The sequence below is a fragment of the Chiloscyllium punctatum genome, chromosome 4 (genome assembly GCF_047496795.1).
Source record: "Chiloscyllium punctatum isolate Juve2018m chromosome 4, sChiPun1.3, whole genome shotgun sequence".
NCBI classification, from domain to species: domain Eukaryota; kingdom Metazoa; phylum Chordata; class Chondrichthyes; order Orectolobiformes; family Hemiscylliidae; genus Chiloscyllium; species Chiloscyllium punctatum.
The window spans coordinates 18,925,480-18,948,965 of record NC_092742.1 but is presented as its reverse complement, the minus strand read 5'-3'; the positions used below and the strand labels follow the sequence as shown (position 1 = coordinate 18,948,965).

Here is a 23,486-nt window from a genome sequence, read left to right as displayed (position 1 = left end):
ATCAAGCTTTTTTCTTTTTAAAAAAAAAGTTCGCTATTGACTTTTTTTTATTGCATCTCTTTCCTTTCTCAATCGTCTGCTAAGTAACGACAAATGTTCCCTTTGTCTTGAATACAGTGCTTGCCCCTGAAGATATTGTTGCTGACAAAGCTGTATATGCACAGTTAATTTTATGCAGTTGTGCTCCTTCATACCTTTTGAATAGATTGTACATTCATCCACCACTGACTTGTTTTGAGTTATACGTGGAGAATGGAAAGTCACCAAAAACTTTACAAAATAAGCTTGTCACTTCTATTAAATTTCAAGCAAGAGGTTAATGCTTTTGCTAATAGCAGAAATATCTGAGCTCCATACCAGCCAAAGTTCAATAGTCTGATGGAAAGAGCAGGCCAAACATTGAAAGCAGGCTTAAAGAAGCAGCCTACAGTTTCACTTGATACCATGCTGCTTCCTGTAAGTGACAGAAAGTTTACTTCTGGGGACAAAGCTTGGTGTTGAAACCACGGAAATGACCTTGCATTGGTAGGAGGCAAGCTGAGCTTCCCTGTTTGCCTCTCCTCCTCTTCTAATGCTTCCCCCCAAACAAATTATCTTCCAGAAGTCAGCCTCAATGTCTGCTATCTTCATAGCTCACTTACAAGTATCCTTGTAGCATAAGTGTGGCCATCCAGTAGGTCATGAGTGAGTGGTCAGTTCACCCTATAAGAAGGTTTTTAGATGGTTGACAGTTGCTTAACCAATGAACAGTTAGTATAACAAGTAATGTATTTGTACAAACTGTGTCACATTGTGTAATAACAGAAAATCTCACTTGCTGCATATGTTTTTTTTCAAGTATTAGTACTCCTTCAGTTCATATTTTCTTCAGTTCTACCAAACAATTTCTCCGAGCTGCGACCAGCTATCCCCAAGTAATCAATTTGCGCATTCATTTAGGGCTTAATGTTGTCAGTTAAGCACGGGTCTCTTATCTTCATAAAGCATAGAATCTGTTTTGTTTGCTAATTTCTGGTGAAAATTGAACTATTTTTGTTTCATTTTAAACTGAATCTTTTCAAGTTGTTCTGAAGCTAAAAGTCTTCAGACTACTTGCATCTTTCAGAATCCAAGGAAAGACGTTGAGATGTACAGTTCTTAATTTGTGTACGTCCATGATTTCTTAAAACCTTATACTTCTGAACAAAAGATATAAGAATACATTTTGAAATTGTAAAAGTACTAAATTGAAATATTTCAGTTCTTTAAAATTAGAGGCCTGGGAGAATAGTCAGGTCTGGTCAAGTGTATTAGTATGTTGTTTATTTGCAGACTGTCTGATTTTTATTTTGCAGCCAACAACAAAATTATTTATTGATGGGAAATTTATTGAATCTCGCACCTCCGAATGGATTGACATTCATAACCCTGTAAGTATGTGTTTTTTTTAAATCCACTTTGTAAAATTTAAATGACAGAGTTGTTTACATAGGTTATTGGACAATCAGAGCAAGTACTGAGGTAGTATTGTTTTGAGGGGGAAAAATTACTTAGGCTATGACTATGCTATTGACATATAACAAACCTTGTTTTAACCAACACTCTTGATAACCCAGCAAAAATTGTATACCTCAAACACTGCAGAATGTATTGTATTATTTTGTCCAATTATTAGTTTTTAAATTTATTTACCTCATGTAAGTATACATGTTCAATCGAACTGTCACACAAAATATCAGTTGATTCAATTTCTCCTCAAATACTGTGATCTACTGTGATGTCTGAGTAGTCAGCGAGTGAGAAGACTCTCAGCCTGTAAAGTTGTACAGTATTTAAGGTAAAGTTGCATTATTATTTAAGTGAATTATGCTGCAAGTATATAAGTGTGTGTACCCACTGCATTATTTTTCTATATGTAGTGTGTTTCTACATTGATTCTGTGGACCTCCTTAATTATCTAGAATATTTGATCTATTGTCCAATAAATGCTGGATAATGTAAAGTTTATTGTATTTCTCTTCCAATTTTTAGAAGTTGGGGATTTTGAAATATCAAATCTCTTCCAAAGCGTGAAAGTGGGAAATCATTAAGGAACGGTACATTAACTAGCTATGGCAAATCTTGTGGAACCTGTGTAAAGCAAGATGGAATGGTGGCTCATAAGCATTTTTGAGTTCACTGCACATTTTTCAAAAGAAAAGCTTCTTCCTTTTATCTCCAATGAGGAAAATTTTGCCTGTCATGTCTCTGTTATTAGCAAGGATGAGGATTCAGCGAATTTGACTTTCAGTTTCATGGCAGGGTGCCTCTCAATGCTATCATTAAACCATTCTGTAGTTGTGTGAATGCTGGAGTGTGAAACTTGTGTATTAGTGGTTTTTACAATTATAAAGGCTAATAATTTGTGATTTGAGTGCAATCACATAATTCTTTTTCTCATGCATGCTGATTCCTTCATTTATGGTGGTAATTCAGGGATTTGTGTTAACGTTTCCTGCTACTTATGACCTTGATTCTAGGCAACAAATGAGGTGATTGGCAAAGTCCCAAAGGCCACCCAAGAAGAGATGCTTGCTGCCTTGAATTCCTGTCAGCGTGCTTACCCGTCTTGGTCAGAGACCTCAGTGTTGAGTCGGCAACAAGTTTTTCTAAGGTATCAGCAACTCATCAAAGAAAACATGGTAAGTGATTTCAGTACAGATGTGTCAATGAATTGAATGTTTTTAAGGGCGGGGCGATGGGGTAAGGAGAATCCTGTGAACAAATAAATGGCCTCCAATAGTGAATTTTTTCTCTTATTAACCAGTCCCTACTGAGATAGCTTGAGAGTATTCTTTTGAAGGGAAAATTGCCTGTGATTTCCCAGGTTTTCTGTTGACTAATTTTCAGGGGAGTACTAGCTTTTTGTTATGATTTGGAGATGCCGCTGTTGGACTGGGGTGTACCAAGTTAATAATCACACAACACCAGGTTATAGTCCAACAGGTTTAATTGGAAGCACACTAGCTTTCGGAGCGACGCTCCTTCATCAGGTGGTAGTGATGAAAGAGCATCGCTCTGAAAGCTAGTGTGCTTCCAGTTAAACCTGTTGGACCATAACCTGGTGTTATGTGATTTTTAGCTTTTTGTTGTAACTCTGCAGCAGGTTCCTGGAGTTGCATAAGACTAAAGTGTCTTGGGACTTATATTAACCTCATCCACCTTCAAAATCTTGCACTGACCCAATATTATCTTTTTTTCTGCTGAAGACAGTCATCAGTTTCCTGCTGATCAGGCCCGATTTTAAATCAGCAACACCACTCTTGCTTTATCATTGGCAGTTGTTTGTCCTTCCCTCATCATTTTTCTGTATCAGTGCAGTAGGGCTTCTAGAATCCCACAGCATGGGCTCAAACCTTCAGGTCATCAGCTGAGTATTCTGCTGCACTGGTATTTGTCTCCTTGTTACAACAGGCAGAGCTGTATGGTTTTGTCAAAGGGAGACCTTAATTAATGATTGGAGTTCTTTTAAAGAAGTACCTGGTGCTTTAGATAAAGTGGTTTATTGAATTTAGATTTCCAAAGAGCATTTGATGAGATGCTGCATCAAAAGTTATTATGGAAAATAAAAGCTCATGGTTTAAGGGATAACATATTGGCATGGAGGGAAGATTGATTGGCTGACAGAAAACGGAGTAAGAATAAATGAGTCTTTTTCAGGCTGTCAGGACGTTCCAAGGATCAGTGCTGGGGCCTCAACTCTTTACAATATTTATAAATAGCACGGAAGAAGGGACTGAAAGTATGATATCTAAATTTGCTTATCCAGTAAAGATAATAGGACATGAGTCTACAGCGGGATATAGATTAAGTGAGTGGGCAAAGATCTGTGAAAGTGCAATATTGTCCATTTTGGCCGAATGAATAGAAAAGAAGCATATTATCAAAATGGTCAGTGTTGCAGATATCCCAGTGCCCAAGTGTATGAATCGCAGGTGGTGAGTTTGCGTGTACAGCAAGTAATCATCAAAACTGAGAATGTTGTGTTTTATCGTGAGGGAAATTGAATGCAAGAATAAGAATGCAAGAATAAGACAGTTATGCTTCAGTTATAAAGGAATTGGTGAGAGTACTTATGTTCAATATGGCCCTGTATTCGGGGAAGGATATTAATGCATTGGAAGCTATCAGAGGATTGACTAGTCTTATATTTGGAGTGAGTTGATTGACTTGTGAGGAAAGGCTAGAAAGGTTATGTCTGTATCCCCTGGAGTTTAGGGTCAGAGGTGACTTATTTGAAACATGGAAGATCTTGAGGGACCTGACCGGTGAATGAGGAAAGGATGTTTCTTCAAGGAGAATCTAGAACTCGGGATCATAATTAAAACGAAGGTGTTGTCCATTTAAGTTGCAGATGAGGAAACATTCTTATCTAAGAGTGTTGAGAATATTTACAATTCTCTTCCTCAAAACATAATAGCTGTAGAATCTTCACAGGTAAATGGATTCTTGATTGCCATAAAGATAAAAGATTATTGGGCATATGCAGAAATGTAAAGTTTGAGTTAAAATAATTTGCAAGCTTCCTCTTGAATGGCACAGCAGGCTTGAAGGGCTGAATGGCCTACTATTATTTCTTGTTTGAATGTTCATAAAGCCAAAAAAAAATTCTTTTGTTCAAACTTACCATCACTGCCTACAATACCCTGACATTGAATACAAGAACAATCTTTCAAATAAGATGTCTTTTAATTTTATTAACAGGCTGAAATTGCCAAGCTCATCACAAAAGAGCAAGGTAAAACTTTGCCAGATGCTGAAGGAGATGTTTTCAGAGGCTTACGTAAGTAATGTGTGGATTCCTAATAAAAGTATATCAGTGATATCTTGTGAAATTGCACAAATTTCACATACCTCAAACATAATTACAGATGGCAAGTTATTCAGCTGGTTTCCATCGTAGTCCATAGTAATTCCCTCCAGAACTGTTAATAACTTGCTCTTCCATGATATTGTTTCTCAAGTATTCTTCTCTTTCCTACTTGAGCAACTTTTCCAAGAATTTTAGTTTGTGTTTTAAAACTCTAGGTATTCTGGTTATTCTTGTGGTACCAGTCAAGTGACCGTTTTATTTTAAAACCTGCAGAGTTTAATTGGTCCTCCATAACAGTGATCTCTATGCTTCTCTCCTGACAGAGGTTGTTGAACATACTTGCAGTATCACATCTTTAATGCTGGGTGAGACATTGCCCTCCATTACCAAAGACATGGACACATTCACCTACAGACTGCCTTTAGGAGTGTGTGCTGGCATCACTCCCTTTAACTTCCCAGCCATGATTCCACTCTGGATGTACCCTATGGCTATGGTGTGTGGCAACACCTTCCTGCTCAAACCTTCGGAGCGTGTTCCAGGAGCAGCCATGTTGCTTGCCAAGTTATTACAAGATTCAGGAGCTCCAGATGGAACCCTTAATATTATTCATGGGCAGCATGATGGTAGGAAATTTGATATTTCTATAAAAGTTTTAAAACTGTTGTTGAAGTTGGTATGTACCAACCCCCTTTAATTATAAGTCTTAGTCATGTGAGGATTTAATATCCAAAGTTTGAGTTTTGATGGTCGCAGCAGTTTATGAATAATAGCCTATCAAAGCTGTCTCCCATGCTTCAATGCATGTAAAAGTATATTGGATTATGCTGGGACCTTTTTAGCTTGTCTAACAGTGTTGATGCAGATGGATATCCATTGAGATGCCCTTCATTTGGCTGTGTAGCATGTGAAATTTTTTTATGATCAAGATACTCGTGTGGAAGAGAAAATTCCCTTGAATGCTGCATGTAATGACTACTTGTTAGTATGAAGTGGAGATAATGACATTTAATTATGACATTTCATCACGTTGAATATCATAATTAAGTATATGAGGCAGTGAATTATTGCTACTTTCTCCCACGTTGAAAGTGTTTGGCGGTAATAGTGATAAAATTCAAAAAGTGAGAAAGAAAATGACTGATATTACAGTAATATTTCTCCAAGTCTTTCCATTCCTCCCGAATCAACTTTCTGACCTATGTTGCAGGTACCTCTAAGTGCATGCTGTATGCTGCATCCTATGGGAATAATAAACTGCGCTTTATTTTTCACCTTTTTTTTTAAAGCTGTGAACTTCATTTGTGACCAACCTGCGATAAAGGCCATAAGTTTTGTCGGTTCCAATCAAGCAGGAGAGTACATCTATACAAGAGGCTCTGAAAATGGCAAGAGAGTGCAGTCAAACATGGTGAATATCCTTTTCATTCCCTAGTTATTGGACTTTATCATAGTTCATTTGCAGAGCAGCTGCATGCAGGACAAACCTTTTAACTTTTTTTCATCTTTTTCCACACCTCCCACTTGGTATTGAAATCATATTAATTGCTTTACCTTTCGCAACTCTATCTCTCTCCAGATCCCCTCCCGCCACCCAACAAAATATAGAATCACTTCAGTAAAATCATGAACTAGAATTAGGTTTATTATCACATGTACTCAAGTTACAAAAGAACAGGAGTACAGTGAAAAGTGGACAATGCCACCAACACTTGTGCCGTCTTAGGTACAAAGTACCTAGATACAGATATTAGGTACAAAAAAAGGTTACATACAGTTGTATATAGTATAAGTTAGAAAAACAAGAAATAAAGCTAAAAAGATAGACAATATAGTCTCTCTATAAAGACTTTCACATGGCCTGACCAGGCTCCACTGGTTTCTACCCAGTAGTTACCTTCAGTCTGAGCCCACTAGCTGCCAACCCCACTCCGCTCCAGGCCAAAGAGGAAAAAAGAAAAGATAAAGAGAGGGGAAAGAAACAAAGGAACAGACGAGTTTCAGCTGAGGTGTTCTACTCCGCTGCTATCTTAGAATTCAGTCAAATCATAAGGGGCTAACCAAAAAACTTGTGTTAAGTGGGGCCATGAAACCCAGCTTTTCATATCAACACACTTTTTAGAAATGTAAGAAAATCTTTATTTTTCAAATTGTTCACACCTTAAGATCATCTGACCGTGTGCAGTAAAAGGAATTGAAGGATGTTGACAGTTGGCTCTGGAAAAACTTAATAATTGCTTAATGTTTAAAAGTGCTGTCTTTGGATGTAGTTGGAAGACTCTTTCCATTGTTTTATGCCAATGGCCTTTTTGGCTTCAACCCAGAGAAACAGATGTGTGAACAGACAAACAATTATCAGGACCTTCAAGGTCGTTGAAGAGCATACTGCCTCGTCTGTTAATTCTTCTGATGTGTAGTATTCAACATCATCCAACTCTGAATATGTTTTCATGGTTGTCTCTGATGCAATTCCATGGGGGCCTCCAGCAGGTGAATAAAAAGAATATCAATGGGCAGGATGGCCTCTTTCTACTTAAAGTCAGCATGTCATGCAGTTTTAGCCTCTCTGACCCAAGTGTCATGGAAGCAGTTAGCAATTAAGGCTTCCATCACCATTTCGAACAGTTGGGTTGTATTCCTGCTTCTTAGCAATGACATCCAATGCAAGCGATCAGCTGCCATCAGTGTGGGTTCCTATTCACCCCCAATCCATTGGCTGCACAGGACCATTGTCTGTAATGATGTATCAGCAAAGGAAGATTTCGTTCACGTTTCAGGTCCATGTGTCAACATACTGAAGGTCACCCAGGTTGTTTTATTAGCCTCATACTGGGTGACTAGCCTCTTGTCATTTGCAAAGCTTCTTGTTGCTTGTTGTGATATGGAAATCCAACTTTTTGACTTCATACATGTTGGCACAGTCTGTGCTATGAGACACTCCTTGCTTTGCTATCCACAAATACACATTTCAAGATGATTTGGAGATGCCGGTGTTGGACCGGGGTGTACAAAGTTAAAAATCACATAACACCAGGTTATAGTCCAATAGGTTTAATTGGAAGCACTAGCTTTCGGAGCACTGCTCCTTCAACCACCTGATGAAGGAGCAACGCTCCGAAAGCTAGTGCTTCCAATTAAACCTGTTGGACTATAACCTGATATGATGTGATTTTTTAAATTTCAAGACGTTCTGGTTACAGATGACGAAACCGTGCATTTTAGCTGTCATGTATACTTGGGTGAGACTACAATACTCGATGTATTTAGTATATGTAAAGCAGTTCTCCAATCTCTTGCGCATTGTTAGCAAATGACTTGGGTGAGTTAAGGATGATTCTTTTGGAAAAGGGTATGACACTTCTAGTCCATCACTGCTGTGACATTGAATTCTACAGACAGATCGAATTCTTGAAGCTTCCTTGCATACCTGAAAAATGCAATCAAAATGCATCCATCCTGGCTTACCTGACAACTGCTATTACTGCCATAATAACTGCACCTTCACCACTTACTGCGTGGAAAACAATGCAGTTCCTTGGTTTTGAGTCAGTCTGGTCATTTGTTGGTTACAAGTTGGAGCTACATGACCCAGTTCTTTGCTAGAACAACTTCACTTTCCTGTAGAATTGGGCCAGGGTAGAAATATTCTCTGCTCAAACAGCCTTGAACCAATGTTAGCAGAGCAGCTTTGTGAGGAAAGGCATTCATTCTCATTCTCTTCCTAGGTGGAAAGAATGCCTGCTTGTCAGACTGTTCAAAGATTATTTTCCTTGTGTTTCAGAATGATTGACAGACTCAAAGGTGGGATCTCCCACTCCTTAGCAATGTCAACTTTTTGTGTTGCATCACAGTATTCCACTTGCTACTTCAACCTCACTTTGTCTCCAATCGGCGGTATTTTTCTCCTCGGGTTTACTGTACTTGTGGAGATTCACTAGGTCTTCTGAATGATGGCTTACCTCTACTTGTGTTTGCATAATCACATGACAAGCTTGTGTGGGTTCAGCTAACCCAGTGGGAATGGCTGACAGCACGATCAAATCAGAGTTTTGGGTTTCCCAATTTCTGACTCCCCACAACTGTGGTTTTCCTTCCATGCAATTTATGTTTGCAATTAAGTTTTTCAGCAAACCAACTTGTGGCCTTCTTTTAAAACAAAGTTTAAGTTGAAAACAATAAATGGCTGGTCGTCTTGGCTTCACATGGCCCTAGGGCTTCACTGAGTGGATTCATTTTGCATTTAATTGAGGTCCTGCTGATGATTGAGAGGCTTAGTTGCAGCATTGTTCGCTTATCCCTGTCTCTATCAAGATTTTATTTTTGTAGACTTTTACTTTGTTCAATGTAATGTTAGCCTAGCTGGCATTTTACAATAGCTGCTAGTGAGGCAGCACAGTACCTTTTCGAAATTTACACCTGAATAAAAGAGATCATGCCCCGTCCTGTTGCTACATGTAAGGGGGAAAGGGCAGATGATGAGTGCAGAAAGATGGGTTGTGTAGTAATGTTCTCATTGAAATGAAGGAGAGAATCTGTCAAAGAGCAGCTAACTATTGAATGAGTAGCTTTTTTCTGTGCACTGTGCATAGACCCTATTCTGGGAGTTTCGGAGAGGAAAGAAAGAAACTCATTCTATTTTCTACAAACATTGAATTCAGCAGAAGACAGTTCTGAAGAGGAATGCCTAGACTGAAAATGTTAACTCTGCTTTCTCTTCCGATGTTGCCAGACCTGCTGAGTTTCTTGAATTTTTGTTTTTGCTCTAGTTGAAACAGCGTGTGTGATTTAGCCAACTTTTGTTCGCTGTTGGTTATGTCTGACCTGGGGAAAGACATCATTACAATTCTCTCCCAATAAAATATAAATCCTGCTCCAAGCTGTAGTTGATGAGAGACCAAACTTTACTATACCATAATTGTAATGTAGGAGAGATTGGTTTGAATGAGAGTCCTTTTTTTCTAGTTCTATTATTAATTTACACACTGTACAGTTAATCTTACCAGTTCCTGCCAATGTTGTGAAGACTTTTTAAAAAATGGTCTCTGCTTCCAGTAGTATAAAGTGGTTTGAAGTTTTTATTTTCCATGTAGTCACTTGGAGAGTACAGGGAGGTATCTTCATTTTGCCTTTTCATTTTTCTCTGAATTCTCTGTAGGGTGCTAAGAACCATGGAGTCGTGATGCCTGATGCTAATAAGGAGAATACCTTGAATCAGCTTGTTGGTGCAGCTTTTGGTGCTGCTGGACAGCGTTGCATGGCCCTATCTACTGCTGTCCTGGTTGGGGAAGCAAAAAAGTGGCTACCTGAACTAGTGGAAAGGGCAAAGAAGCTGAAAGTCAATGCAGGTATGGTTACTTTCAATGCAATGGGAATATGAGGAGATTGATTGAACGAACAGTCCCAACATTGTCCAGGAGCCAAAATATGGAAAACCGAGACTGTTGGTTAGGCAGTGTGATTTCTCCTCATGTAATTGCAACTATGTCTTTCCAGATAAATATGCACCACATCAAGAATGTGGTGGTATGGGCATTGTTGACCTTGTTGCCCATTCGTCACTAGTAGTCCTTTGAGAAGATGACACTGAGTCACCTTGAGCCACAATGGTCCCTGTAGTGCAGTACTCCCAGAAAGCTTAAGATATGGAGTTCTGGGAATTGAAACCACTTAACACTGAAGGAATACTAGAAACTAACTTCCATTATCTTGAACTAATCTGAAATTTTTTCTCCCCTCAGATTCCATTTTTGAATTCAATACAGAAATAACTAAAGTAGCTTTTCTAATGGACAGCATAGTGGCTTAGTGAGTTAGCATTGCTACCTCACAGTGTCAGGGGCCCGAGTTCGATTCCAGACCCTGGTGACTGTCCGAGTGGAGTTAGCACATCCTCTCCGTGTCTGTGTCTGTTTCTGCTGGGTGATCCAAATTCCCCTCTCAGTTCAAAGATGTGCAGTTTAGCTAGATTAGCCATGCTAAATTGCCCAGGGTTGGGTGGAATAACCATGGGAAATGCATGGTTACAGGGATAGAGTAAGGGGGTGGGACTGGGTGGGATACTCTTTAGAGCGTCAGTATGGACTAGATGGGCTGAACGGCCCATTTCCGCATTGTAGGGATTCTACGTTCACCCATTTGACAATTTTGTTTGGATAAAGCAATTTTACTATTCAAAACTAGTTCTATTATTTACCAGTATACCATCTGACTGTATTCAATTACTTCTATGTATCCTTGACAGAATTAAATATTTATTTAGTAATTCACCTGACTAGGCTGTTGGAAATGTTTTCTATTGGAGTTTGTGATTTGAGGTTGTGGAATGAAGAACCTAATTATTACGTGCTCTGATTACAGCCCTAATGGACAGCTGTATACTTCTCCCAGAAAACATAAACATTAGAGGATTGCCTTGGTTAACCATATGAGTGCATAATTTTGTTTTTCTTCCTGATCCCAGGTGACCAACCAGGCTCTGACCTTGGCCCACTCGTCTCCCCTCAGGCTAAGGCTCGTGTGTGTGATCTTGTCCAAAGTGGAGTGGAAGAGGGTGCCAAGCTGCTGCTGGATGGCCGGAAGATCCAGGTGAAAGGATATGAAAATGGCAACTTTGTGGGGCCCACCATCCTTGGAGGAGTAAAGGTGTGACAATAACTACTTTTTGTCATCCAGTTAATGGTAGAGCCTTGTAGAACAGGAGCCTCGGGGTGTTGTAGAACAGAGGGACCAAGCAGGTACATAATTCTTTCAAGTTAGCGTCACATATAGGCAGGATGGTTAAAAAGGCAGTTGGCACATAGAACATTACAGCACAGTACGACCCTTCAGCCCTCTGTTGCACCAACCTTTGAAAATAATCATATGCCCATCTAACCTACCCCGTTCCATTATTATCCATATGTACGTCCAATGTCCATTTAAATGCCCTTAATGTTGGCAAGTCTGTTGTAGGCAGGCCATTCCACGCCCCTACTACTGAGTGAAGAAACTACCCTTAATATCTGTCCTAAATCTATCACCCCCCAATTTAAAGCTTTGTGCCCTCGTGTTAGCTTTCATCTGAGGAAAAGGCTCTCACTCTCCACCCTATGTAACCCTCTGATTATCTTATACGTCCAGATAAAGTCACCTCTCAACCTTCCCCTCACCAATGAAAACAGTCTCCGTTACCTCAGCCTTTTCTCTTAAGACCTTCCTTCCATACCAGGCAACATCTATTAAATTTCCTGTGAACCCTTTCCAAAGCTTCCATGTCCTTCCTATAATGTGGTGACCACAATTGCATGCAATACTCCAGGTGTGGCCTTACCAGTGTCTTGTACAGCTGAAGCATGACCTCGTGGCTCCGAAACGCAATCCCTCAACAATAAACGCCAACACACCATGTGCCTTCTTCTGGATTAGAGGTGCTGGAAAAGCACAGCAGTTCAGGCAGTATCCGAGGAGCAGTAAAATCCTCATTTTGGGCAAAAGCCCTTCATCAGTAATACAGGCAGAATGCCTGAAGGGTGGAGAGATAAATGAGAGGAGGGTGGGGGTGGGGAGAAAGTAGCATAGAGTACAATAGATGAGTGGGGGAGGGGATGAAGATGATAGGTCAGGGAGGAGGGTGGAGTGGATAGGTGGAAAAGAAGATAGGCAGGTAGGACAAGTAATGGGGACAGTGCTGAGATGGAAGTTTGGAACTGGGGTGAGGTGGGGGAAGGGGAAATGAGTAAACTGTTGAAGTCCACGTTGATGCCCTGGGGTTGAAGTGTTCTGAGGTGGAAGATGAGGCATTCTTCCTCCAGGCCTCTGGTGGTGAGGGAGCGGCGGTGAAGGAGGCCCAGGACCTCCATGTCCTCGGCAGAGTGGGAGGGGGAGTTGAAATGTTGGGCCACGGGGCGGTGTGGTTGATTGGTGCGGGTGTCCCAGAGATGTTCCCTAAAGTGCTCTGCAAGGAGGCGTCCAGTCTCCCAAATGTAGAGGAGACCACATCGGGAGCAACAGATACAATAAATGATATTAGTGGATGTGCAGCTAAAACTTTGGATGTGGAAGGCTCCTTTAGGGCCTTGGATGGAGGTGAGGGAGGAGATGTGGCCACAGGTTTTGCAATTCCTGCAGTGGCAGGGGAAGGTGCCAGGTGGATTGTAGGAGGGCGTGGACCTGACCAGGTAGTCACAGAGGGAATGGTCTTTGCGGAAGGCAGAAAGGGGTGGGGAGGGAAATATATCCCTGGTGGTGGGGTCCGTTTGGAGGTGGGGGAAATGTCGGCGGATGATTTGGTTTATGCAAAGGTTGGTAGGGTGGAAGGTGAGCACCAGGGGCGTTCTGTCCTTGTTATGGTTGGAGGGGTGGGGTCTGAGGGCGGAGGTGCGGGATGTGGACGAAATGCGTTGGAGGGCATCTTTAACCACGTGAGAAAGGAAATTGCGGTCTCTAAAGAAGGAGGCCATCTGGTGTGTTCTGTGGTGGAACTGGTCCTCCTGGGATCAGATACTTGCCTATCTTCTTTTCCACCTATCCACTCCACCCTCCTCCCTGACCTATCACCTTCATCCCCTCCCCAACTCACCTATTGTACTCTATGCTACTTTCTCCCCACCCCCCACCCTTCTCTCATTTATCTCTCCACCCTTCAGGCTGTCTGCCCATATTTCTGATGAAGGGCTTTTTCCCGAAACGTCGATTTTACTGCTCCTCGGATGCTGCCTGAACTGCTGTGCTTTTCCAGCACTTCTAATCCAGAATCTGGTTTCCAGCATCTGCAGTCATTGTTTTTACCATGTGCCTTGTTGATAACCCTATCAACCTGAGTGGCAATTTCCAGGGATTTATGCACCTAGACACTGAGATCGCTCTGTTCATCTACACTGCCAAGAATTTTACCATTGGCCCAGTACTCTGCATTCCTGTTATTTCTTCCGAAGTGAACTACCTCACACTTTTCTGTACTAAACTCCATTTGCTACTTCAAAGCCCAGCTCTGCATCTTATTAATGTCCCTCTGTAATCCACACCATCCTTTGGCACTATCCACAACTCTGTCCACCTTAATGTCATCCGCAAATGTATTAATCCATCCTTCTACGCCCACATCCAGATCATGTATAAAAATAACAAACAGTAGTGGCCCCAAAACAGATCCTTGCAGCACACCACTGGTACCTGAGCTCCAGGATGAGCAATTCCCATCAACCACCACCCTCTGTCTTCATTCAGCTAGCCAATGTCTGATCCAAATCGCTAAATCACCTTTAATCCCAAAACTCCGTATTTTGTGCAATAGCCTACCATGTGGAATGTTATTAAACGTCTTACTGAAGTCCATATAACAACATCAACCGCTTTACCTTCATCCACCTGTTCTGTCACCTTCTCAAAGAACTCAATAAGGCTAGTGAGGCACACTTGCCTCATTGTTCAGTCCTTTGTAGGAGTTGGGAAGTCATGTTGAGGTTGTACAGGACATTGGTGAGGCCTGTTTTGGATTACTGTGTCCAGTTCTGATTGCCCAGTTATAGGCAGGAGAGGGTTCAGAAGAGATTTACTGGAAGATTTGCGTTATAAAGAAAAGCCGGGACTATTTTCACTGGAGTGTAGATGATTGAGAGGTGACCTGATAAAAGTTTTTATAAAATAATGAGAGGTATAAATAGGGTTGATTGTCTTTTCCCTAAGATGGGGAATTTCAAATCTAGGGGGCACCTTTTTCAGGTGAGAGGAAAGAGATTTATTAAAGACAAGAAACAAATGTTTTACACACAGGGTGGTTTGCTTGTGGAATGAACTTCCTGAGGGTGGTGGATGTTGGTACAATTACAACATTTAAAAGACATTTGGATGGATATATGAATAAGGAAGGTTTGGAGAGATACAGGCTAGGAGCAGGCAGGTGGGACTAGTTTAGTTTGGGATTCTGTTCGACTTGGACTGGTTGGACCAAAGGGTCTGTTTCCGTGCTGTATGACTGTAATTGGCCAGATGACCAGCCTTTCAAATTTTGTAATTCTTTGCTGCTCAATATGTCAACTGGTAATTTGCCCTAAAACAATTAGAAGGTATTGGTTGGCAGTGCCTCTGGGTGTGATGAGTTTCACACACGCTTCAGGAATTGAACTAGCCTAGGTTTGCAGTGAGAGGATTTAATAAGTATTTGTTGTCTCCAAATACAAGAATAGTGATTATTGTTCACCAGATTAAAACAATTCCCACGTTTGATTTAGAGGCTGTGGTTATCCTCCTCTCCTGATGTACTTTGCTACTTCAATGATGTTTCTAATCTTTCCCATCAAATTGTAATGTATAAGTTGGCCAGTTTAAACGATACTGCTTAGCTAAGAGCTAAGAGGAACAAAAGTAGAAAATTAAGTATTAAAGAAAATTAAATGGCAAATCAAACGTGGATTAGTGGAATGCAAGCTGTTACTCAAAAAGAAATAGTTTGACACAGTTTGCATTTATAATGGAAATGTTGACAGGTTGTGGCTTTTTCATTGGAGTTGAAGTGGATAAAACTGAGAACAGGTTTTCAACATTATTAAGAATTGTGATGGGGTAAATGGTGGTGAATTGTTGCCACAGGCTGGCAAACAAATGTAGGTATAAATTTTAAGATCACAAAAAAAGGGTAGAATTTTGTTTTTCTCAATGTAAATAGAACATGATTTGTTTTGCTGCATGTGTTTGAATCCAAAATCAAATTCTTTTAAGAGCTCGGTAACAATTATCATAGTGCAGAAGGAGGCTATTCATCCGATCGTGTCTACACTGGCTCACACTCTGACTTGTCTCTTTAGATGATAAACAGGCTTTGGAGAGTCAGAAAATATATTCCTTATTGCAGGATTCTTAGTCTCTAACCTGTTCATGTAACCTCTTCTGATGTAAAGAGTAGTATATAGTTACCAGTTAGTTAACAAGGCATTTTTGTTTTATTTGTCGTCTCTGTAGCCTCAAATGAAGTGCTACACCGAAGAGATCTTCGGACCCGTCCTAGTAGTACTGGAAGCAGAAACACTAGATGAAGCTGTCGATATTATCAACCAAAACCCTTATGGAAACGGCACTGCCATCTTCACCACCAACGGTGCCACAGCTCGTAAATTCACACACCATGTTGATGTGGGACAGGTATGTTTTTAAACATAGCTCCACAGTTTCTCAGAGTGAGCATACCCATATTTACTCAAATAAAAGCAAAATACTGCAGACGCTAGAGATCTGAAATAAAAATGCTCGAGAAGCTCAGCAGAATATTTGGACTCTGTGTTACTTGTTTCTTTCTCCAGAAATGCTGCAACACCTGAGTTTCTCAACCACATTTGTTGTTCCACATTTATTTGGATTGATCTCTATGCAACTTGCTTGACTAAGAGCTCAGTACAGTTCTTGGTTGATAAAAATGAGATTTTAAATCCTCAATCAAGCAGTGGTACCTTACTGCAATGTTTGTAGTTTTATATGTTCTGGCTATTACTTGTGTTGTGAGAGTTGACTTCCAGGCAGTACTCGAGATGTCCAGTCTATGTGCCTTATCTATTTCTCTCTTTCTGCTACCAACATGAATTATAGAATCCCTATAGTGTGAAAGCAGACCATTCGACCCATCGAGTCCACACCAACCCTTGGAAGGGCATCCCACCTAGATATACACTCTTACCCTATCCCACTCTAATACACCTAGCCTGCACATTCCTGGACACTATGGACAATTTAGCATGGCCAATCCACCTAACCTGCACATCTCCCCACGCAGATATGGGGAGAATGTACAAACTCCATACTTGAATGTGTGAAAGTAATGCATTAGAGGAGAGTTTAGAACCATGTTTGTGTGCTCCATATTTCATTTAGATTGGTCAAGTCACTATAGCAACCTGATAACTTTCTCATTTTTCTTTTCCATATGGAACAAAATTATTGAAGGGAGTTCATCTTAACTGCCCTATGGGCTTTTAGGGATAGGTAATAAACGCTGGCCTAGCCAGTGACACACCCATTACCCATGAATGACCAAAAAAGGCTTTGTTGAAATTATCTCCTTTATAGCCTTTTTTTAAATCATAGTTTAAGGTCTCATGCTCTTCTGGTCTTATTGTAAGCTGCTGTACATTTGTTAAATCAGAACAATTTTAATTGATTTTTATTATGAAATCTGTAATGTCCAAAATCACACTCTCTGGTAGAGCTTATGTTAAATAACATTTATTGCATAAGTAAAAGGCCAGTGGGACTAGATTGGGTTGGGATGTCTGGTCGGTGTGAATGGGTTAGACTGAAGGGTCTGTTTCCATACTGTGCATCTCTATGACTATGACTAATTTTGGGTGATGCCAGCAAACCTTGTTTCATCACCTAACCCCTCTCAGATGTGCTTCTCACCAACTTCATATTTGAGGTACCAACATGCCTCCTGGGGATCTCAGGCACCACATTATAACTGCTATTCATAATTTAATATATATCTGTTTGACACCCTGTGCTTTGCTCTCTTTATTATGACAATATTTTAACCGTTCTGTTCAGATTGGCGTGAACGTGCCTATCCCAGTTCCTTTGCCCATGTTCTCATTCACTGGATCAAGAGGTTCATTCAGGGGTGATACCAACTTCTATGGCAAGCAGGTATGTATGTTAATTCCCAAAGCCAGTTAGGCAGCAGCAATGTAAATCTAGAGATTAAATGGTTAATTACCTATCTTTTCTGCAAGGATATTCCTACAGCCTGCCTTTTGCCTTTCTCAGATCCTAAGATTTTGGGTGCACAAGAGCCCTCACCACTTATGGAGTATTACTAGAATGTCCATTCCAAGAAGGGACCATCAGTTGCATCTTAGCAGTAGATTTCACTCACAGCCATTCCTTTTGAAGAGCTTTCAACTGTAAGATGTATAAAGCTACAGTTGCATTTGAGCCCCAATGATTCCAGGATTTGGTTCTAGCTGTCAAAATAAAATTGTGTGTAATGCCAATCTATTTAATATTGGTGGTGGAACTGGTTAGATGTTTTCCCAGAAGTTGCCTTTCTGCCTCCAACCACCAGATTTTCATACTTTTCCGTGTCAGCGTCATGACACAGCCATTTTCCACAACCATTAGAAATGGATTACCTGAGAGAAGACATTTTCATTTGAAGGTCAAGAGATTAATTACAAAATCATGAGAAATCAGAATAAAGGTGTTTTGAAGAAAAGTTTGAAAACAATATTAGTCCTCTGACTTCTCGGTGTATTTCCTTGCAGTGGTGTCCTGGAGGTTAATCTTTAATTCTTACCCTCCAGGTTGGTTCTGGAGAGTCTTGGTACTGCTGGTCAGAAATGGATCCAGCATGTGAACACCTGTCTGGGCTGGGCTGAACTTATGAAATAAAGCTGAGCTGAACTCTGAAACCAAATGCTATGTATGGATACATATGTACATTCAGGCTTTTAGCTTTTGTTTTGTTCACATTTCATTCTAGGGTATTCAGTTCTACACTCAAGTAAAGACAGTCACATCCCAGTGGAAGGAGGAAGATGCTACGTTAACCAGCCCATCTGTTGTCATGCCAACAATGGGCCGCTAAGTTCACTTCACTGAGATGGCAAGCCGCACGTTCAACATGCTCGTCACTACTGCCCTATCGAATCTGACTAGGCAAATTTGGCACGAATAGGTGCGCGGGTGCAACATATTTCAATGTGGTCCTTTCAGTTGATGTCGGCATGGCGAAAGAAAATGAAAGGAAATTATTTTTGACTGATTTGTTTTTAGCAATTTTGAACATAACCTCAAGTTGCTAAATGTTATCCCTTAAATCAGATTTTAAGCTGCAGAAGTTGTCAAATTCTGATCATGTAGCGCACATTAAGACATAAACATAACTTTTTTTTTGTTTGAAAGTCTCCTTTTCTCTCTATTTGAACAAGTTGCCCAGTTTGTTTTTCAAAATATGATTCACACAAAATAACATGACTGATCTTGTGAATAATGTAAGTTAAAGCTATGCAAGTATGCACCCTTAAACCATTTCTTTTTAGTGTAAAAAATTCAAAATTGACAATATTTCTGTACTTTTTTATTTAATTGGAGATATTGAATGCACATGCATTAGGTTGATGAGAAACAAATGTAACTGGGCAGTTCATTTGTGTAAAGTACAGTTTTCTGAAAAACGTCATTTGGTTTAGAAGTTTTTTGACTTTTGTCCCAAAACAATTCAGAAAGAAAATGATTATAATTTAGGTGCCTTGGACAGATATATTTTGACAAAACAAGTTGGATATAAGCTAACAGCAGAGACACTTTTACTGATCCAGTGAATTACTGAGTCTCTCAGACCAGAAAGATCCCAAATTAAAAATATGAATATCTCTACAAGTGCCCTGTTACCATGTGCCTTGTAGATTCTAACGTTTCCTCTCTTTAGACCAGGTATATATTTTCTCTTCCTTTTTCTAAGTGGGTTTATGTTCTCTACCTTCCAAACTGCATAGATTGCTCAAAGATTTATCTAATTCTGTAAGATCAAAATCAATGCTTCCCATTCACATCAATCGATGTCAAGTTGTACTGAAGAAAAATTGTGAATTTGTATTGGAAATAAGATATTCAAATAAATCAACCTCAATGCCCTGTGTTGAGGTTTCCCCTTTCAAATTGGGGGGAGGTAGTGCGGAAACACTCGAGCTCTATGTTCCTGTTTGTTTGAGTTCATTGTAACTGATTATGTAGAAAGCATTGACAAATTAAACTGTTTATAAAACGCTTTGTGGTTTTATAGATTATGGGATTTATAGGAAAAAAATGTAGTAAAGTTCAAGATTTCTGGAATGCAATTTGCATGGAGTAACGTCACAAGGGTCAGTGTTCATAATGCCTCTTGCAGCTTCCTTAATGTGTCTGTTTGATGAAGAGAATGTGCATGAGAATTTTTCAGACTGAGATGTCCTAAGATTGACCCTGCCTCAGAAGGCTGCAGTTTGGCTCAGGTTACTACTTGAGTGAGGAAAAGAAAAGAATATGTTGCTCTCAATGGAAATCCCACACATAGAACAGTGCAGCGTGGTACTGGCCCTTTGATCCTTGATGTTGTGATGACCAGTGAAACCATTTAAATGCCCTTGAAGGTGGCGAGTCTCCTACTGTTACAGGTGGGGCCTTCCACACCCTTACTAGTCTTGAGTAAAGAACTTACCTCTGACATCTGTTCTATATATATCACCTCTCAATTTAAAGTTATGTCCCCTCGTGCTAGCCATCACTATCTGAGTAAAAGGCTCTCACTCTCCACCCGACCTCTAATCATCTCATGTGTCCCTATTAAGTCACCTCTTAACCACCTCTCTAATGAAAACAGCCTCAAGTCCCTCAGCCTTTCCTCATAAGATGTCCCCTCCATACCAGACAACATCCTGATAAATCCTCTCTGTACCCTAGCCAATGCTTTCCACGCTTTTCCAAGAATGTAGCGACCAGAACTGTACGCAATACTCCCAAGTGCAGCTGCAACTCTGTACAGCTGCAATATGACCCCAAAACTCAATCCCTCTATCAATAAAGCAAACACATCGCATGCCTTCTTAAAAACCCTATCAAGCTGGGTGGCAACTTTCAGGGATCTGTGCACATGGACACCGAGGTCGCTCTGCTCATCCACACTACCAATAATCTTACAACTAGCCCAGTACTCTGTATTCCTATTGCTCCTTCCAAAGTGAATCACCTCATACTTTTCTGCATTAAACTCCATTTTCCACCTCTCAGCCCAGCTCTGCAACTTAACTATGTCCTTCAGTAACCTGCAACATCCTTCCACACTGTCCACATATCCACTGACTTCTGCAAATTTACTAACCTATCCTTCTACACCCTCATCCAGGTCATTTATAAAAATGACAAACAGCAGTGGCCCCAAAACAGATCCTGCAGTACACCACTAAGTAACTGAACTCCAGGATGAACATTTCCCATGAACCACCACCCTCTGTTTTATTTCAGTTAGCCAATTTCTGATCCAAGCTGCTAAATCACCCTCAATCCCAATAACAATGACAACATAAAGATCAAAGCCGAAGGCTCTCCAATCACCTTCCTAGTTTCCCAGAGAATCCTAGGATAAATCCCATATGGACCAGGGGACGTACCTATTTTCACACTTTTTGGAATTGCTAACATCTCTTCCTCATGAACATCAGTCCCATCTAGTCTAATAGCCTGTATCTCCGTATTCTTCTCAACAACATTGCTTTTTCCTGTCTGAATACTGATGAAAAATAACTCCATTAGCGCTTTTCCTATCTCTGCGGGTAAGAGATCTGAGCACAGTTTCCCACTACTGTCCTTGACAGGCCCTAATCTTACTATAGTCATTCTTTCATTCTGGACATACCAAAAGAAACCTTTAGTGTTTTCCTTGATCCTACCTGCCAAAAACTTCTGTCCCTTCCTGGCTAATTTGTGATTCTCAAACGCCCTAACAGAGCCTTCATGTTGAATCTTTATATAAGCATCCTCCTTTCTCTTGACAAGAGAGTCAACTTTTTTTAGTAAACCACGGTTCCTTCGCTCAACCATTCATCCTTGCCTGACATGTACATACTTATCAAGGACATGCAGTAGCTGTTCCTTGAACAAGCTCCACATTTCAATTGTGCTTGCCCTCTGCAGTTTCCTTCCCCATCCTATGCATCCTAAATCTTGCCTAATCACATCTTATTTGCCTTTCCCCCAGATATAACTCTTGCCATGTGGTATGTACCGATCACATTTCATCACTAAAAGTAAATGTAACTGAATTATGGTCACTATCACCAAAGTGCTCACCCACCTCTAAATCTAACATCCTGGTCCATTACCCAATATCAAATCCGATGTGGCCTCACCTCTTGTTGGCCTATCTACATACTGCATCAGGAAACCCTCTTGCACACTTTGGACAAAAACTGACCCATCTAAGGTACTTGAGCTATAACATTTCCAGTCAATATTTGGAAAGTGAAAGTCCCCCATAACAATTACCCTGTTACTTTTGCTCCTATCCAGAATCGTCTTTGCTATACTTTCCTCTACATCGTGGAACATTTTTGGAGGCCTTATAGAAAATTCCCAACAAGGTGACCTTTCCTTTCCTGTTTCTACGACCGCAGTAGACAAGTCCTCATCAAACATCCTTTCTGCCACTGTAATACTTACTGTCCTTGACTAGCAATGCCACACGCCCCCCATCTTTTACCACCTTCCCTTATCTTACTGAAACATCTAAACCCCAGGACCTGCAACAACCATTCCTGACCCTGCTCTATTCATGTCATCGAAATGGCCACAACATTGAAGTCCCAGGTATAAACACATGTTGCAAGTTCACCCACCTTATTCTGGATATTATTGGCACTGAAGTAGACACACTTCAAACCACCTTCCTGCCTGCTGTTACACACCTATGACCTTGCAACCTTATTCATGACATCACTACTCTCAACCTCCTGTATGCTACAGCTACAGTTCAGGTTCCCATCCCTCTGCTGAATTAGTTTAAATCCTCCCAAAGAACATTAGCAATGAGCACCCACTGCCCCCCCCACCCCACCCCCAAGGATATTGTTACCCCTCTGGTTCAGGTGCATACCATCCCATTTGTAGAAGTCCCACCTACCCCAGAATGAGCCCCAGTTATCCAGGTATCTGAATCCCTCCTGCACCATCTCTGTAACCATGGGTTCAACTGCTCTCTCTCTCCCTATTCCTTGCCTCGCTAGCATGTGGCACAGGTAACAAACCAGAGATAACAATTCTGTCTGTTCTAGCTCTAAGCTTCCACCCTAGCTCCTTGAATTTCTGCCTTACATCCCTATCCCTTTTCCTGCATATGTCATTGGTGGACTACGACTTGGGACTCCTCCCCCTCAAGAATACTAAAAACACAATACGAGACATTCTGCACCCTGGCACCTGAGAGGCAACACACCAACTGCGAGTTTCTCTCATTCCCACAGAACCTCCTATTTGTCCCCCTAACTATGGAGTCCCCAGTGGCTAATGCTCTACTCCTCTCCCCTCTTCTGAGCAACAGGGACAGGTTCTCTGCCAGAGACCCGTTCCCCATGGCTTACCCCTGGTAAGATCACACCCTCAACAGAATCCAAAACAGTATACTTGTTGTTGAGGGGAACGGCCACAGGGGATCCCTGTACTGTCTGCCTGTACCCTTTCCATCCCCTGACTGTAACCCATCTATTTTTTTCCTGTACCTGAGATGGAACAACCTCCTTGTAACTCCTCTCAATTACCCCCTCAGCCTCCCGAATGATCTGAAGTTCATCCAGCTCCAGCTCCCGCTCCCCAACGTGGTCTCCGAGGAACTGGAGTTGGGTGCACTTCCCACAGATGAAGTCAGCACGGATACTGGTGGTGACCATTGTATATATTCAATAATATCCCATATTGTATAGGAGGAGCATACAACTGCCCTAACATCCATGGTTAAAAACAAGGACTGCAGATGCTGGAAACCAGAGTGTAGATTAGAGTGGTGCTGGAAATGCACAGCAGGTCAGGCAGCATCCGAGGAGCAGGAAAATCGATGTTTCGGGCATCATCCATACCCACTGTTCTGAATTCCCAAAGAGACTATTGAAAAAAAACTAGTAACCTTACCAAACTGGCGTACAGAACCTTTTTTTTTGGTTAGAGG

General features: G+C 40.9%; 1 protein-coding gene across 3 annotated transcripts in view; it reads left to right on the top strand.

Moving 5' to 3' along the window:
* Positions 1–19,562, top strand: part of aldh6a1 (aldehyde dehydrogenase 6 family, member A1) — a 31,063-nt gene extending 11,501 nt beyond the window's left edge. For 2 of the 3 annotated variants that reach the window (XM_072568200.1, XM_072568199.1), the window contains exons 3-12: positions 1,335–1,409; positions 2,499–2,660; positions 4,723–4,801; positions 5,155–5,457; positions 6,121–6,242; positions 9,987–10,176; positions 11,292–11,473; positions 15,767–15,946; positions 17,342–17,440; positions 18,276–19,562. In XM_072568200.1, the coding sequence (XP_072424301.1) occupies positions 1,335–1,409; positions 2,499–2,660; positions 4,723–4,801; positions 5,155–5,457; positions 6,121–6,242; positions 9,987–10,176; positions 11,292–11,473; positions 15,767–15,946; positions 17,342–17,440; positions 18,276–18,380 (1,497 nt within the window). In that variant the 3' untranslated portion in view covers positions 18,381–19,562. Of the gene's footprint in view, positions 1–727; positions 750–1,311; positions 1,410–2,498; positions 2,661–4,722; positions 4,802–5,154; positions 5,458–6,120; positions 6,243–9,986; positions 10,177–11,291; positions 11,474–15,766; positions 15,947–17,341; positions 17,441–18,275 lie in introns of those variants that run through there. The other variant, XM_072568201.1, reaches the window with a different exon arrangement.
* The last annotated feature ends 3,924 nt before the right edge of the window (positions 19,563–23,486 follow it).